General features: G+C 35.8%; 1 protein-coding gene across 3 annotated transcripts in view; it reads right to left on the bottom strand.

Annotated features, from left to right (window-relative positions):
• CNTN5 (contactin 5) overlaps positions 1–19,189 on the bottom strand; it is a gene marked incomplete at both ends in the record, with an annotated part of 647,340 nt that overhangs the window by 91,822 nt on the left and 536,329 nt on the right. For all 3 annotated transcript variants that reach the window (XM_079788975.1, XM_079788976.1, XM_079788977.1), the window contains one exon: positions 13,548–13,668. In XM_079788975.1, coding sequence (XP_079645101.1) covers positions 13,548–13,668 — 121 coding nt within the window. The remainder of the gene's footprint in view (positions 1–13,547; positions 13,669–19,189) is intronic.

Below are 19,189 nucleotides of genomic sequence, written 5' to 3'. Positions count from 1 at the left end.
CTTGTTTATTTAAAAACTCAAGCAACACAGATGCTATCCTGAAATTAATTTATTAAGCTAGTATTACAAAAATTCTAAAAACAGATGAGTTAAAGAAATCCTGTAGGAAAATACCATATGGCGTCCTAAAATATGAAAGGTACCATGTTTCTACAAAGCTTTCTATAAATCCAATATTGGATTTATTGTGTATGACTAATTACAATTCTGCAATGCAAATTAAGATCAAGAAAATAATGACTACATGGACTTTTAAATTTGTTCAGTCTCACTATTCACTTATGAATAATTTATAGATATCTGTGACTTCTTTTCCCAAATACACCATGAAGTGAATTGTTAATTAGTATTTCCAATGACACATTAGGGCAACATATTTATAAAGCTATTCTCTTTAAGATAGGTACACTCTAGACAATACTATGGACTACACTGTAAGTAGAAAGTTTCTTTAATATGTCTTTTCTGAGGTATAAATTTGCACTTATTTTCATTTATTTAGATTTTCTTTTATGATTTTCCTTGTTACCAACAACATGTTCTACAAGATATCTATTTGAGACTAGGGACATATTTCATAGTTATAGAAATGAACAGAAATTGACAAACATGTATCTGGGGTCATTAATTTCATGTATTAAGTAACAGAGCAAGTCAATAGTCCCCTAAGGACTTAAAAATGAGTATTACTATGTGCTTAACTTTTTGGCCAGTGGCTGAGATATAATAGAAAAATAACTGTCTTAGTGTTTTCTTAATGGCTGCTGGCTTATACTCTGAGGATTTTGGCTTTAAAACTGTAAGACATTTACCATTATGCAATGTACCATTAGAGCTTAGCACAGACTGATAGATGACTGCTGTCACATGGTGACAGTGAACTTGGTACAATCCCGATGCCACCATCTAACTCATTTGGAGAAATGAAGACAGTAGGCTCTTGAAAAAGCACTTAAATGAGCAGTCCTGGAGGTTGGATAATTTGTAGCAGATGCTCCATATAATGGATGGATTACAGGGAGAGCGTCCGTAACGCAGACTATCTCGTTCATTGGGGTATGATCGATGCTGCTTATTAGCTTGACTTAACATTCAGTGAGCTGAGATTGTGAGACAAATATGTGAGCTTTGATGTACTGATACATATAGATCAGGTGATAAAAAAGTCTTTGAAACAGTGATTAAGTATTTCAAGTGAAGTTTACTAATAACAGTTGTATTTCTTGACTTAGCACAAAAGAAGTAATTATATGAACCAATAACCTCCTGAACAAAACATGTAATTCACACAGACTTGTCATGCCACAGTTTTCTGTGATTAATAAACACTTAAATTAACCAAATCAGAAGGCTGACAAATGAGAAAGCTGGCATTTTGATATAATTAATTTATGTGATTTATCAAAAATTCCCTTTGCTTGAAATTTTATACTTTTTGACCTAGAACGTTTTAAAATCTAAGACATAATTCTAGAGGAACTTGAAAACCATTCATCCTATTTAGTTTCAATTAAAAAATCAAAATATTTGTTTCATAAGTACTTCCCAATCCTTTAGAGTCTTTCGTGAGTTCTTAAAGCCTTTCTACTCTTTAATTTTTGCCTGACTTATTACCAGGTATGGCAAAGTCCTCTGTAAGCATTCATTGTAAGCATAAATAGTGCATATTTATGTGTTAAAAATAGTGAACACTATGATGTAAATCAACTAAGTATATATTTGGTGCTCATTTTATGTGATATTAAGCTGGTGACTATTAGATATGCAGTTAGTGATGATTATCATGGATATGAAAGCAGTACTCTCAGGACTCTGACCTCTCTATTATAGACTCATCTACACATCTTTTCTAGAATAAAATATAAATTGTGTAATTAACCTTTTTTACTCAGTCTTATCCTTTTGGTGAATTTGAAGCTCTTGAGTGTTATGTCAAATATGGGAAATTCCCTTGCACACTAAGTTAGTTCTTGCTCAAGGACAGATGCCTTTACAATGGAATGTTCAGTGCATATAAATACATGCTATTATAAGCAATCTGCTTCAGGAAAGTGATGCAAGATTTCATTGGCTCAGTTAACAGACTATACTGAGATGGCCGTGAGAGTGGTTTCATAGTTTATTGATCCTGATGACAGTACACTAGCAGAGAACCCAACGATGCCTACCAACAGGCCAATTTGACCCTGGGAAAGGAGAGGCAGTCATAACACTCCCAGTAATTTTAGGATGTATTGTCAAATTGTAATTGAATAAGATGAGCAAAATAATCAGAAAATTATTGACTATTTTAGCCAATGAATAATAAGATACAATCACCTTCTGGATAAATGTAGACCATTTTCCTGCCCTTACGTATCATGAAGAACACTGATTCATCTCCTTAATCTGAAAGACTAGGGAATCAAAAAGCCTTCCTCTACTTAAGAGTATCAACAACAATATCTACCACTTACTGAGAACCCTTCTTCCATTTGAAATCTCTTTTCATTCTCCTATTCAACCTGCAAATGACATATTTTTATCCCCATTTAAAAAAACGAAGAATCCAGAAGAGGTAATATGACTTGCCTATGGTTATTCAGCTGGTTTCAGAGTGAGATTCAAGTTCCGGCCTCGGTTATCTTTATAATGCCACGCTGTATGGACTGGGTGAAACGGTTACTATCGCAGCCGTTTTAACAACGTGGGTCATTTTTAAATTGGGCTTGAGATTCAACTAGCATTTACAGAGCACCAGCCATAAACTAGTTCCGATGCTGAGAGCTCTGGTTCCCTAAGACCTTCCTTTTCCATGTGCAGCACTAACACAGCCGGCCTTCCACAATGCTTTTCATGTTGTTTGAATTCTCTCAGTGTAATAAATAACCTTGCAGCTGTCACTTTTATAGCTCAGCTTTTCAATGCCCACCTACTTTGAATCTTGTACAGGATATTTTCTATTTTAAATAAACTGTTTTTATAAAGCTAAGAACTATTTTTTCCCATTTACCCTCACTTTTTAGGGACCTCAGCAATGATTCACAAAGTTTCCAAATGTAAAAATCTACTGGTATATTCAATCAATAACATAGGGTAGAGACCCATGTGCTCATGATTGCCCATCTTTACATTTAATGGGTCAAATTATATTTTTTCCATATATACCACACAATAAGTTCTACATACTTTACTTTTTTTTGGAAAAAAAAAGATTTAAATCATCAATCTGAGAGATTATTTTTCGCAAAGAATAAGTCACTTTTTTTCTTTTCTTGACATTAACAGACATCATCTGGTATTCAGTATTTTCCCTACTCTTTCACCCCAGATGCTCCAACTCATTAGAGAGCTAATTGCCTTTGTAATTCTAAATTAAGGAGTACTTAGTGAAACGGAGACATTACCTTTTGCCAGGTGTTTGGGAGGACAAAATTCAATCTGCCATAAAAGTCAGTAAAAGTTTCTTCCAATCAACGCTAGTTCTCTCTATGTTCAATCTGCATGGATTTTGTGTTGTTTGATGAAGAATCAGTCAGACACCAGGATACAGGTTGTTTGGTGTTACACAAAAGCAAGAAAATAATTAAGAATTGAGTATTTTGGAATATGGGTTGAAATGAAACAAGATTTTGGGATAGAGACTAAAGTGAACTTACCAATTTTCCACCATCTTTCTTGAAGATGTGATCAATCATTGGGTTGAGTTTCAGCAAATCTTTTGCTTAGAACTTGGGTTCTTTGTTACTTCATTTGGGTTATCAAAAAAAGGGCCATGTAGTACAAATGAGTCTACAAGGCTGTATTCTAGGCTCAACATGAAAACAAATTACTAAAAGACATGCTAAAACAATCTAGGTAGCAGTCATAGAAAACAGAATGTATTCAGGATTTTTTAAAAAGATCAGGTTTTAGAACGGATTGGTGGTTGGTTTCAGCTGTGTCAATATAAAACATAAGAAAAGTGAACACGGAAGGTGATTTTCCAAACAACTCAAACAAACAAATGAGCAGACAAAGTGCATTTTTAATATTCTGCCTAGGCAATATTGGTGAGTTTAAGGACATCCTTCTGAACATCAAAAACCTTTTTTTTTTTTTTTTTGGTTTGTTTTTGTTATTTTTTTGCTTTCATGACTCTTGGCATAATTCACCCATAAGCAGATAAGAAACAACAAATTATTAAAGATTTGAAAGAACAGCAAGAGCAAATGGAAAGAAGGTGGTTCACTTTTTAAAGCAATTAGGAGTTTTGTCCTTGTCTCATAATTGTGGCAACTGGAAGAAAAGTTTAAAATGAGAGAATGAGAAAAGATCATGGAGGAAGAGGTCTATTATTTGTTGATGCTTGATATTCCTGGGGGCCTTTTGTTCAGAGTGATTCCTTTTGATCAAAACTTATTGTCTGGATAAAAAGTGCCACAAGGTGTCCTGAGAAAATAGACATTAGACTTTGATATTTTATATAATTGGCAAAACATAGGGGTCAGCCGAAGTTCAGAGTTGTCAGTCAGGTTAGTGGTCATTTAGGACAAGGTATAAGATAAAAAGTGGTGATCAATAATGTTGAGTCTCTTGGTCATGGGGTCAAAGATTAGGTACTTTGAAGGATTCGAGAACATGAAGCCTATCCTTAGAGGCTGATGGGAGTGAAAGAGTGCTGTGTTTGCAAGCTGATGGAGAGTATCTTTTGTTCTCTTACGTGGCTTAGCAAATGAGTACATGTTCTTCCATCCCGCCCGTATATCATCTCCTTGATAACATTCTCTAACTCCTAGGCTGCCCTTACCACTCCATTCCCTTGTTTCTACTTTAAAATATATGTTTAATGATTTCAGAGAGGAAGGAAAAGGGAGAGATAGATAGAAACATTAATTATGAGAAATAATCATAAATTGGCTGCCTCTTGCATGCCCTCCACTGGGAATCGAGACCGCAATCCGAGCCTGTGCCCTGACCAGGAATCGAACTGTGACCTCCTGGTTCATAGGTTGATGCTCAACCACTGAGCCACACTGGCTTGACTCCCTTGTTTCTTATAAGATTCCTTCTTCTGTCACTCCCTCCTTCCCTCCACCCCTTCCTTTCTTTCTCTTTCTCTTCCCTTACCTTTCCTTTGTTTCTCTTTCTTCCCTCCTTCCTATCACAAATATTTATTAGTAGTTGTAAGGAACTATATTAGGTCAGGAGCTAAGTAGGTTCTGGAGATACAATGATGAATAAAATGGAAACAGTCTGGCAACTGGTGGAAGGCAGTATATTAATTTAAAATGCTCATTTTGAAATCAGTTTGCCTGGACTCTATTCACTTCTTACACTTACTAGGGTGACATTTGACAATTCCTAAACCTCCTGAGCCTTGGTTTACTTATCTTCATGTTGGAACTAAAAATAGTACTCCTCTCATATTGTTTTCATGTGATATGCTAAATGGACAAAGTGAAATAATTCATATGAAGCCTTTACCACAGAGCTTGGCATACAGAAAGAAATTAAATGTTTTTATTATTGTTAATGGAGCTTACAACCAGAAAGCAAAATGTGCTGCTCATATATCTGTAACAGCACTCCTGGTATTATATTTTAAAAAAAGGTATGCCCATGTCAAGGACATAAGTTTTTCATGGTTAGCTGGTTCTTAGCACAGTTCCTGTCATATATTATGTGCTCTATAAATCTTTGGTGAATAAATATTGAATGGAATGAATGAAAGTGAGAAAGGTTCAAGTTAAACAACCTGCCCAAAGTCACATAACTAGTAAGGGCTTGTGGAGATGTGAAATAGTTTATCTACCTTCAAAGCCCATGCTTTCCTTAAGCTGCTGCACCACCTGTCACACGTTATTGCTTGCCTTCCTCCACCTACAAGTAATTTGTTATTATATCCATCATTCCACTGAGTTTGCCCTTGTCAAGGTCATCAATTGCTTTCAAAGTACTAAATCCAATAGTATATATTGATTCTTATTTTACTTGTATTTGACACTGTTACCTATTCGCTTCTTTCTGAAATTCTCTTTTTTATTTGTCCTTATTACTTGATTTCCTTGGCTTTCTTCCTAATTTCTCTCCTCTCTCTCTCTCTCTCTCTCTCTCTCTCTCTCTCTTTATCACTCTCTCTCTTTCCGGCAGGTACTTCCTAATCTCCTTTGTAGGTTCATCCTCCTTTCCAACTTTAGTGTTTCTGGAAGTTCCATCTTGAGCCCTTTCCCCTTCTCATTTTCACATACTATCTCTGTCCTTTCATTTCCACCTGATCATGCTCAAATCCACATCTCAATTTCAATGTTTCTCTCCTGAGCTCCATAGCCATAATTCTATTTGTTTATTGGATATTTCTCTCTGGAGAGCTTTATCTTAAATAAATGCTGTTCCTTTAGTCCCAATCTATTTTTCTCCTTAGGGTGGCCACATCATTCATCATCTAAACCAGGACTATTTGGAAAGTAAAGGGCCTCATTAATAATTACTCTGGCATTCCAAGGTCTAACCAAAATGCATGGTCTCATTGCCATTGAACACACAATTAAACATTACAACTGGCATTCATCTTTACCCCCTATTTCTCATTTTTTGTAGTCAAGTTCTATAGATTCTCCTTCCTCCTATTTTTTTTTATGTACACTCATTTCAATCTTCATTACCATTGCTTTTTTTCAAAACCTTCTTATTACTTGCTAGGATTACTGCAAAAGCCTGCAAATTGGTCTACTAGCAGGCCACTGGGTTTCACTCTCCACTGAAACACCCTCTACAGTTTTAAGAATGATATTCTTAAAGTGCATATCTAATTATGTCCCTTTCCTGCTTTGGCCCTTTGATGGATATCCATAACTTCTAGCACAAAAGTTAAGCGCTTTTCCATGGCATTAGAAGGCACTTATTCCCAATCCTATCTCACCACTCCTTCCTCTTGCATATGAGACCTGTCCTCACCTACTGACAGTAGGCAATTACTGAACAATGAATAGATCAGCATTTAAAACATAACCACGCACACAAAAACCTTATTTCAACAAATTTACATAAATGTGAGGTATAGTAAATGTCATTATTATATGAGGATGGATACATAAGAAAACTAGGGTAAGTCTGTGTGACAAAGTACATAGTTAAAGGTGATCACCTTATAATTTGTGACTAAAAAATATGTATCATATATAAAACCCAGTTGACTAGAATTTTTCTCATAATGTAAGAGTGAGGTCAGAGTCTTTGGTTCAAAATAGCAAAACGCTCACATCAAGGAACCCAAAATGCCTAGGTTCAGTTAACTGAAATATTTGTGTCTAAAAGAGAACAGGCTTCTAGCCGTTGTTGAGCAAAGGAAACACAAGAAACTTCATCTCCATCAATTGGTTGTCTGTACCCAACAACATCATTTGTTTGTTTTTTACTTGCAGGTCTACCTGCCATCTATCTGTCCTCTCCAATCATTCCAGCCAGTCTGGTGGCTTCAGTCAACTGTCACTCAAGGATCCAAACTAAATGTGTTGCAGAGAATTCACACATAAACTCATGACTAAAAACCAGTACTTTTTAGTCAGTTATAAAAAAGTTCCATAGGTTAGCAAGCAGCTACATGAGAAGCATAAGGAAAAGAAACTGCTATTTAGTGTCTAAAATAAATTGTATAAGTGCCAGTTGAATTAACCTAGATGAATTATAAGCTAGAAAAGCAAGTGATTGGTATAAATTAATTCAAATAATTTTATCTAATACTAGTGACACCAGTTACCTAAAATTTCTATAATGATGCAAGGGAGTCCAGTAAGATATTGTTTAAATAAGATTTGATTTTCTTTAAGAGGGAGGATATTTTGGATCTGCATTTTAGTGGTTTTTTTAAAAAATACCATAAAAACAGATGTATTAACTAAAAAACTTTTATTCTGCTCTAAAGCATCGATTGTTTTGCAAATTCACTTACTATTAATACTAACTAAGATTAAAATTATCCTGAAAACATTTGTTATTGTCCACTGATCCCTAAATAACAGCATATTGGCAAACCCAGCTTTACGTTTTGTGACTACTGATCCTTTTTCACTAGAGACTGAGTTCAGGACATTACTTCATCATATGAAGGTTGTGCAAACTCCCAAGTATAAAGTGAATGCATATTAGATCAAAGGTGGGAAAGAAAAATTAAGCAAAAATCTATCTTCCAAAAGATACTTGTCTTATATATTTGTGCATTTTAAAGGTTGGAAACTTTCTGAAGTGGTGAGATGCTAAAGATATGTATTTATGTTAATTTGGAATCTACATGAGTCACAAGACTAGTGCTGTGAGAGATGTAAATATGGAGCACATTCATACCGCTTTCACTCTCAACTCAACGCATGTTAGAAATATGTTCAAGGTTTTTAATGAGCTTGAGTTTTCCTTTCTCTTTGTTTGGGAAAGTGACTGTACTTGCGTCCTTCAAGGGCAAAAGGCAGAGAGTTCTCAAAATTTTCTCTTTCCTTGCTTGCTAGTGAAAATTACTAAAAATTACAGCTTACAATCTGGAGTGTATTTAATCAAAGGTTCTAAAGTGGTTTCCATCAGGTGGTAATTGGTATCTTTAGGTTGTTTTCAGCTATTTGCAAACAAAACAAAACATAACATTTCACAACCAGCTAAAATGTAAAGTCTCTTTGCTGTTGGCTGGAATTAAATTATCTAGTTTGGTAACACCAGCTACCTCATGATGATGAGAGCTTTTGGTGAGAATTAAAATAGAATTGTTCAACACAATAAAAATTAAAAAAAAAAACCTTTCAAAACACACAGTTCATGGGGTAGAATAATAAAAAAAGATCCTTTCTGTAAAAAGTTGGCCAAACCTCTGAGGAGGCTCCAATATGCTAATTGTATAGATGAGTAAACTGAGATTTAGACAACTTTGCTATTATTGATCCCTTCTCTTTCCTAACATCCTTTCATTCTTGTATATTAATACACAATTTAATAGTGATGCAGGGCTGGTAGAAGGCACGACCATAGAAAGTCCCCATACTGGGATTGATGCTCTGGTGTCACGGTCTTGAAATTCTTATCAAGTTTTGAAGGAGGGCTCTGCATTTTCATTTTGCATCAGGCCTCACAAACTAGGTAGCTGCCCCTGTAGCTATGGTTATGTTTTCCTTAGTATTTCACTATTTCTGCTGCAAGACAAAGTTATCTAGGAGCTTTCCTTTTGGGGTTTCTCATCCCTTTTCCTAAGGTGTCTCTCACACCAGTGACTAGGGGATATAGAGCCCCAAGGAGGGCTGAGACCTTGGTCTGTTCCTCTTTTCAGGACAAGTGCAAAGCTCGGTGCTTGGTACAGCGTACGTGCCTAATGAACAGTTAACAAATACCTTTGACTTCTTTCATTGACAAAACATTCAAACTTTAATAGTTTTAGTTCTGCCGTGAAGAGCAACTCAGTGAATTGGGGGAGATTAAAGGTAAAATATTCAAGGGAAAAATCTTTCTTGGCAAGAATGAAATTGGATTGAGGGAAAGTTTAAAATAAGTAAGTTGGAAAGACAGGTTGAACTCCAGGTTGAATAGGAAGTAATGGGTGGGAGGAGGGATGAATGGTTAAAAGTAGTTAGATGTCTCTCAACAAAGTTACATCCTGAGATGGAGTCTTTCTTCTCAAATTCTATTTAATACATGTCTGATTTATCTTGGAAATTGTAATTCAAGAAATGATAATTGTTCAAGTTTGGGGGGAACAGGATATATAGGCTGTGCATTCAGAAGGAACCAAGAGATTACTGATTCTTCTTCAGCTATTCTAAGAGTTCCTTGATCTACTGTTTTGCATTAAGAAGCAGAGTAATTTGAATTAAAAAAATACTTGTAAGTAGAAGTAAAATTTTTAATGTTTTCTCTGCCTCTGGGCACAATTGACAGAGCTCATGTTCTGGTTCCCAGTTATCGTAGGTTGGCTAACCACATTTATTATTTAAACCATGATAGTTTCCTACACTATATTCATTTTGGGAAATATATTTCTAACATTAATTTTTGTAAAATAAAATAAACAAACACTCCTTTCTCTGGAGTCTTTTGTGTTTGATCACTTCTCATATTGTTTGGTAGTTCAGTTCTTTACTAATTGTATATCTCCCTCAGTAAGGTTATCTCTTAATGGTCTATTGCCTTTATCCTGGATAACATAGTACAGTTCTACCCATCTTTAAAGAGCTTCCCTATAGCATAGTCTTGTCTTATTTTCTCTATTGTTGCTACATCACACTCGAATAAGTGACTTAAATTGTGCACAGATGTTCAGGTGTGGCTTTAATTTCTTTTTATATTCCAGGATAATAAGTTCTTTTAACATATTCATTACTTCTATTATGGTTCTCCAAATTATGCATGGTGCTGTTATAATGCCGGTTCACTGAATATTAAAGATATGAGAGCAAGCAATTTTACGCTTCAGGTGGTTATTTATGGGAAAATTCAATTTCTGGAGTATGATGGTGGACCAGAGGGGGTGAATAATAGCACTGACATTCACAAGCAAAGTGAAGCAACAGTGGAAACAAGCATCTGGAGGAAAGATAGCAGTGAAGGAGTGAATGGGAGAAGGAGCGGAAGCATATCAGTTAGGAACACTCAGATTGTAGATAGGCAGTGGTGAGGTGTGAGGGGCACACATCTGAGCTCCAATCTGGTGTGCTTGCTGGGCCAGGGAAAGAATTACAGGATTTGGCGAGATGCACAACAGAATTTCATAGCCTATCTCTAATGGAAAAGGAGATGAAAAAAGGTAGCTTCAACAATGGAGAGGAATGTAGATTTTTAGCTCCCTAAATCTCTACTGGACTAGAATTACAGGGCTACAAAACATATTCTGTGTTAGGCAAGAATGTTCCTCACTCTCAACCTTGAGGAAAGTGATACGCAGACAATCCAATGATGGTATTGTACAAGAATGTGGATGGCAGAATCATCTTTATTGTTCCCATTTTTATGTGACTCACACTTGAATAAGAGTGCTTTAGGAATTTGGCTTCTGGAATTGTAGCTGGCATTAAAAAAACTCCACCTAGAATACTCGGCTTTGGTCCTGCGGGGCCTGTACTCTCAGAATGCCTCAACTTTACAAACAAATGAATGAAGGAATGGGAGAGAAGAAATGGCAGGGTAAAAAGTACTTTGAGTTTTATTTCACAAGCCAACATTAAAAACAGCAATATTCAAGCACCCAAGTTCCTTCGATTACCAGGAAGTCTTAACTTAAAAACAAGAGTAAAAATAAAAAGAACCAGAACCCTTAGTTCCGTTGTTATTGTCTAAGGCCAACCAAGCAGAGAGGCAAGCTATTTTTACTAATTTTAGAAAAGTAATGAAAATACAGAATAGGAAATTGGCAACTTGATCAAACTCACTTCAAATGAAAGTTTGAGCTGAACGTTACATGAATATTCAGACAATAGCCACGTGTTTGAAATTGCTCTTGAGTATAATTCCAAAATTTATGCATTTTTATCATCTCCCAGGCAAAAAGCCAAAGGCTAAAAGAGCAGAACACGAAAAAGCTGAACCTGAATTATGTTCTAAACCCCATTGAGTTTAATTTTACTCACAAAGCAGAATGTTAGTTTGCTGCTTAAATGTGCCCCTCACAGCCCTGTAAAAAGACCTAATTTCTCGTTATCAGCATCTAAACTGTGTGACTCATTTGGAAAGCTCCAATTTCAGGAACATCATTCTAAATTACTGAGCAAGTGCTACATAATAAACACAAATAATCTCAAACAGACTGTAGCATGAGAAGAAAGCAATTTTCTAGAAATTTGACTGCAGGGTGAGGTGAGCAGTTCCATGAGCCTTGTAACTTCGAAAGGCATAGAGGAAAAATTTTAGCTAAATGGAATATCATGAGAGGATGAGCCCTTAAAAAGTTGTTGCTTTATAATAGGCAATACAGATACACAGTCTTGATATAAACTTGTAAAAAAGTTCAAACAACCTTCTGAACAGAAACAAACACACACAAAAATGAACAAGCTGCTACACACCCAGATACACACTTGCTTCAAATCAACATTTTACTCGGACCAATGATGGATGCACTACCAACAATCAATAAGCCGTGGATGAAACATACAACTAAAACAAAGAGATGATGAATCTTACTATATACCTTACATTTTTTGCTCAAGATTTTTATAATATTGATAAATTCTTAAAAATTATAATTGGAAAACACTCCAAGTGAATAAGAAATAAGATAATCTAAGATATACGTTTCTGTCATGGATTGTGAAATTTTGATTTGCAGAGATCGTGCAAGGGGTCTTAGCATGCAATACGCATAGCACATAAAGTGTAATTAAGACCAAAAGGGAGAGGCACAAGGTGAGATTCTGGTATGTTCTAGTTTGTGTCTTGAATGGTAGTTTCATGGTGTGTTCACTTTGTAATTTCTCTCTGAGCTGTACATCTGTACACTTACAATTTGTAAAATTTTCTGTACTTTGTGTCTCAATAAAAAGTTAAAAGGTGGAAAGGAAGAAGAAGAAAGAGGAAGAAAAAGAGAGGAAGAAAGAAAAAAAGGAAACAAGGAAGGAAAGTTGGGAGAAAGAAGAAAGAAGAGAGAGAGAGAGAGAGAGAGAGAGAGAGAGAGAGAGAGACAGAGAGACAGAGAGAGAGAGAGAGAGAGAGAGAGAGAGAGAGAGAGAGAGAGAGAGAACGAGAGGGAGGGAGGAAGTGAAGAAAGGAAGAAAGAAAGAAAGAAAGAAAGAAAGAAAGAAAGAAAGGAAGGAAGGAAGGAAGGAAGGAAGGAAGGAAGGAAGGAAGGAAGGAAGGAAGGAAGGAAGGAAGGAAGGAAGGAAGAAAGAAAGAAAGAAAGAAAGAAAGAAAGAAAGAAAGAAAGAAAGAAAGAAAGAAAAGAGAGAGAGAGAATGCATGCTAGCAGCTACATTTCCCACACTGAGAAATAATGTGGTGAAAGAAATTGGTACTGTTATTTACTTAATTCAAATAATATGTAGCTTTATAGGGTCATAATAGTTGGCAGCCTGGTTCATAGTTAAAAACCACTTAACTGTCATTTCTGCACAGAAAATTGTATTGACATTTTCAGACTTTAAAAAAATCCCTATCACTTAACAGTTGTAAATGCCATTGTATTAGGCACGCTGTTAGTTTTCCTGTTTGGGGAAGCAGAATTTAGAAGTTAGTGGAGGAAACACATGCCTGGAGACTCCACTGACTTTGCATTTGAAAAAAACACATATAGACACAAACACATTTTATCTCTGTATTCCCAGGGTCTTTGCGGCTCAACTGTTTTACAATTTCTGCTTGGCATTAAATTGATTAAACACTTAGTGACCACTTATTAGTAAAGGTGTTTTGGACCCTGAAGCTGGATCTGTAGGTCTTGTCAGTTGCTAAGGAGCAGTTTTCCATGTAATATTTTCAAAGGCAAAAGGTTAAGCAAAAATGACATATATTGTAAAATTGAAAGTAAAATGCACAGCACTGATGTGCTCAAAGTCCATGCATTTAAATTCCTTTGTATGATAATTTATGGTGATCATGTCTTCAGACTGCACTATTAGCATACTCACCCCTAACAAGAAGTTCTGCCTCATCTGACACACTGTCTGCTGTGGTCTGTACCCTGCAGCCATATCTCCCAGCATGCATCAGAAGGATGTTCCTGATCATTAAATCTGCAGAGGATGCTTGCTGAAAGAGGGATGAAGTGCCAGTTTAAAATGTTGCAAATCTGCCTAGTTCAAGGTGGTTTAAGGGGAACTTTGCATATTTAGTCTAAGGGCCCGTTTTTGGCCTTACAATTTATCAGACAACAATTCAGAAATCAAACATGCCCTCGCTTAAGGAACACATGGAAGTTATGTTTTCAACAATTGCTGATACAGGGTTTGAACATTTAATATTGCATATAATAATTTAGCAGCTACAATCTCTAAGAAATATTTAAGTATGCACACAAATTCATATCTTTAAAAGTATAAGAAAAATAATCACTGAGCAAAAATTATTGCTTTGCTATTCAGAGACAGGCCTATTTTTGTGGCAAGGAAATAGTATTGAAAGAAATAGCAGCTTGTGAAAATTACTTATGAGAAGACAGCAGTGAAAAGATTATCTTGTATGGCTTTATTGAATGATTGTTTTTGTAAATACACCATGGGAACGAGATAGTGCTTAGGTAAAGACTGCTGATCCCAAAACCATGTATTCCTCCCAAGACCATGATTTCAACCTCCTACAACTGAATCCTGGGCTGCCATAACACGAATCCCCCATAACCATCGCGATGGGAGCAGGGTCAACCTAAGTCTTTGTTAATCTATGCAGATACAAAACCCCAAAGGGGCTCAAAACACCTGATTCTTGAGTTGAGCAAGATGTTTAGAACATGGCTGAAGAACAAATGCAGGTGGGAAGATCCACAGATCCAGGAAGAGTATCTTTTAGATGTATCAGTTCATGGGATCAGTGATGATCCTCCCTACACTCTAGAATGACTGGTTCAACTCTTCATTACCTAATCTTGTCTTTCCTTTCCATGAATATGTAAAGATCTGGCATTTACAATCACTCACTCATGAGGTAGTTTTGTTTTGTTGTGTTTTTTTTTTCCCCCCAGATAATGACACAGCAAAACTCCAATACACTTTTCATTTTCCACGTTGCAATAAAAAAAACAATTGACTGGAATGAGAGCAGATGCATGCAGCTTGAAATGACATATTCAGAGAACTCAACACTCTCCAGCAGCAGTTGAGCACATGAAAGAATGTTTAAAGCACATTATAGAGAAGCACCCCAGATAAGAGATCTTTCAATTTTTGATGGGATGGTGAATTACCTTTAAAAAGTAATGCATTTGTCCTTAGAGGGGAGTATTCTGATGATTATTTAAGAGATTAATTGTTTGCATTTATTTTGAAATAGACCAATGAGTTATATGAAAATGAGAGGGATTTCTAGAAATACGTTGTATGTTTTCTTCCTTGGCATTCATTCCTTAGCATCTAAATTAATTACTTAATTGTATACTATGTTTCCATTTCTTTCTGGTATTTCATTGCTGATGGTATATATATAATCTTTTTAACAGTCTTTTAAGAACTTCTAATGGTATTGAACTTTTCTCTCATGAAATAATTGTTAAGACATGATCTGGTTTAGTCATTTACAAGGAAATGCTTCATAGTGAGAATGCATTAAAACATCATAACAATTATTTCAAGGAATGTGATATTTTTTCAATAAATGTCCTATCCTGCTAATTTCTTTAGGATAAATTGTTACTCTTAAATTTCATTTTCTCATCTCTACTAGACTAAGAAAGTACTCACTTCTTTCAAGTCAGAACAGGAAATTTACACTTTAATGCCTCTTGCTTATTATGGGGTGACACAGCAAACTATAAACATTATAAGCCATAATTCAGTTTCAAATCAGCATCATTTAATAAGGTATAAATAGGCTTCAACATATTTACCACTATTGTAGTATGGGCCCATCTTAGATGTGAAAATCTCCTTTCCCTCCTGGATTCCTAAGAAGCTCTCCTTATGGGGTTCTCAATTAAATTAATCAGGAATCAAATTCAAAATCATGGGCACAGAATGGGGCTTATGTCTAATGGAAAAGCTTAGGAGAGGCCCAGAAAATCAGAAAGGACTTTATTGTTTCCTAAAAAGAGCTTCTGAAAGGCCGAGGTTGGTGTTTTTGGTTTGTTTTATTGTTATTTTTAACTTGTGTCTTTGTTTTTCACTATCACATGCTGGTGGTGATTTAATAGCTGAAAAAGTAATTATTATAAGTCATTATTGAGGCTCACATTTTTGAAAAATCATTTTGTAAAATCACATTCCTGTGATTAAAGAATTGTCTTATTTTTCAGACCCTTTTCTTCCAAATTTTCTTTTTGTCCTGGACAAAAGTCCCTAAACCTTTGTCCTTTATGTTGAAATATATTGAAATAAAAACTTAATGGGTTGAGAAGAGCCTTCATTAAAAATCTCCAAGGAGATCAGGAGGGAGAGGTGCATATTATCATTCCTATGTTGTCCTTCGCTCGGTTCCTGCAATTAATAGTGTGCAATGCCTTATAAACTGGCTGAAGCTCTATCACCATCTATCAGGAATAAAAAGTCTACCATCTATTGTATATCTATCAATACCAACACTATTTGAGGAGTTGAAATCTCACTCTGGGTCCATCCCTTCTCTTTTGGATTATATCTGTATTATAGTTTTAAATAGGGAAAATTAAAAATAAAATGAATGGATTGTGAACACTAAACCTACATTACCCTTTTAGTAGATTTACTGATCTTTCAAAAGAAGTAATGAGAAGAATTCATGTGGGAACCCATTACACTTAATCTCAGCCCACAGTATGCAGTTCCTGAGAGAGAACCTTCGCAATTTAGTGCACTGTTAATAAAATGGTTACTTAGAGCCGATGCTTGCTTCCTTAAGCTTAAACCTCATTTTCACTTTTTCTCTCTCAGGAGCTACTCTCTCTTGTTTTCTTTGACATTTGCTTTATATCCTCTATTTCCTTTGCTGCTTTCTTTGGCTTTATGAACAAATCATGTTGCTTTAAATAAATGTCCCCCACCAGTAATTAACGCAATGCTTTAAGCTTTGTGCATCTAACACAATGCACGCCACATAGTGAGAGCTCAGTATATATTTGTTGAATGAATGAATGTGCGAGGCTCTGTATGAAAGAGGTTGCATGTTCACTCTGTGAGACCAGCAACACGGCTACGTCATTTACTGTTCTTGGCCACAGAGTGTAACTTTTAGAGCAGTTGCTAAATTATCTAGGGAATGTCATCATTTCACAAGTCCAGTTCTTTATAGGCTTTTACTTTGACTAAGCGTCCTGCTCAGAGACTTCCTAAAAATGGAAAGCTCATTGAACTTTGCTATTCAAAGTGTCTGCTGGCTCTCATTGCCCTGAGGATAAAGTCCAATTTCCTTATTTCAATACAGAAGAACCCTCCAACCATGATTTCACCTCCCACGACTGAACCCTGGGCTGCCTCAACAGGAATCTCCAGTTTCCCTGTGCCTGGGGATCCTTCTGTAACTCCACCTACTCTGCTACTGCAGATGCTCTTTCTCCTTTGCCCGGAAAGACACTTTTAGCTGCAGCTCAAAAGACTTCTCCCTGGTTAAGCTTTTCCAGACATTCCCCAGGCTTCCTTAGTGCTGACACTGCTTAGTTATTTGTGCTTCAATAGCACTTCACTCCTGTCTCTGAACTAGCACTTGGCCTTCTTGAAAGTCTCCCCGAGTCCACCTGGAAGTCCTCCATGGGCATTCCCAGAGCTGGGCTAGGTAGCAATGCAGCCGATGGTTACTGGCTGAGCTAATGGATGCATGAGGGTTTCCTTCCTTCCTTCCTTCTTTGTGCCTGATATTACCTCCCCTCCCTCCCTTTCTCTCTCTCAAAGAAATTAGGGCAGGCAAGGGAAAAGACTATGGAGAAAGACAGTGGGAAAGAATACTTAAAACATACATAAAGGTTTTTGGAATGACAAAGAATTGTGTGAACCGCTCTACCACTTATTAAATTTTGAACTTGGGAAAATTACTCCACGCTTAGAGTTTGTCTCACAGATTCAATGTGATAATGCAAGTAAAGCCCATAGTAGGGTGTCTGGCACATAGGCGTGTTTGATAAATGTTATCTGTTAAAGGGCACTACACTTGCATTCTTAGCCAGGAGAAATGTTTCTTTAAGTGGTATTCACTCCTTCAACAAACTAGATATCAATGTTTTCCATAGCTGTAGTAAGTTTCCTAACTACCTGGCTTTATTTTAGACACATACATCCTCCTTTTCTCTCTTATAGAAAACCTGTGCACTCAGAACAAGCAGACACGAGGTCTAGCTTTAGCGTCAGCACTTTTGAAGCACTGAAACTACAGGAAAGTTCTTTTCTTTTTGGATAATAACAGCTGCTCTGTTTTTCTCAGGAATTGAGGAAAATCAAGTGAAGCAATGTATATATGTGAACTACTGGGAAGTGTAAATTACTCTTAAAGTCTCTTTCTTTTTGCCCCACCAAGATTGAGTAAGCACTCTGAGAATGTTTGGGGAATGTATCTCCAAACAAAAAGGTAAATGGAATGTTCTCAAAAATGGTGGACTCATTCTGAATGAGTCAGCCAAAAACCTGCTGGATATGGCAATTTACATGCCCTCATGTAGGGTTTACTTCACTTTCTCAAGGGGCTCACCAGCCCCCCAGCCATCCCCAGCCCCCAACAAACAGACATTTGAACCATTCCTCTATATAAATTCTATGAGAAACAATATAAAAAATATTTTCTAACATGAAACACTGGGTGTTAGCATGAGACGCTTATTATTAAACTTGTGTAGTTAAAAGATTTTCCTGGTCACAGTATTTTTCCAAGAGGATAATTTATTTAAAGTATCCTACAATATGGAAGTAATAAACATATATTTTCTTTTTACAACCTTTCTTAAACTTATGTAGAATGAGATTTACATTAGTGATGATGTGTGCTTTAATATATGTTTTTAAGAAAGTAGCTGATATTAATGGTGCTTAAGTAAGTGGACATATTATCAGAAATAGAAATACTAACTGCTACTATTGAAGAAAATACTAGATAAATTACTGGAAGACTTGTCTTGGCTAGCAGTGAAGAAAATAATAGACAAGATATTATTTGACAAAACAGTTATGTCTACTTTGGTGAAATATTAAATGCATCCAACAATGCACTGAAGACTAAAAATGGGTAAAAATGATTCTAACATACCATTACTGGGACCTTGGTATTTACTTTCCAATAAATATTCTAATAATGTATTTTTAAGTACTAAGAAAAGTGTAGAAACAGTGTTGTTTGGTGATATAGGTTAAAGAAGAAAAATGAGTTGATGACTCATTGATGAATTCAAGATGACTATATATCTAAACTGGATCATTTAGTTTTATAAGCACAAGTCATGAATAGAAATCAATCATGATATCACTCCACTATCTTGGTTAAAATGAAGATTAGGCATTGTAAAGCAGTTCAAAGCATGAATATAGAGGACCAATTACAATTATGTTTTCATACAACAAATTTATTTATTTATTTAAAAATTTTTAAATATGCTTTTATTGATTTCAGAGAGGGAGTGAGAAAGAGATAGAAACATCAATGATGAGAGACAATCATTGATTGGCTG

This window comes from Cnephaeus nilssonii (genome assembly GCF_951640355.1).
Source record: "Cnephaeus nilssonii genome assembly, chromosome: 13".
In the NCBI taxonomy this organism is placed as follows: Eukaryota; Metazoa; Chordata; class Mammalia; order Chiroptera; family Vespertilionidae; genus Cnephaeus; species Cnephaeus nilssonii.
This window is presented reverse-complemented; position numbering and strand designations above follow the sequence as displayed.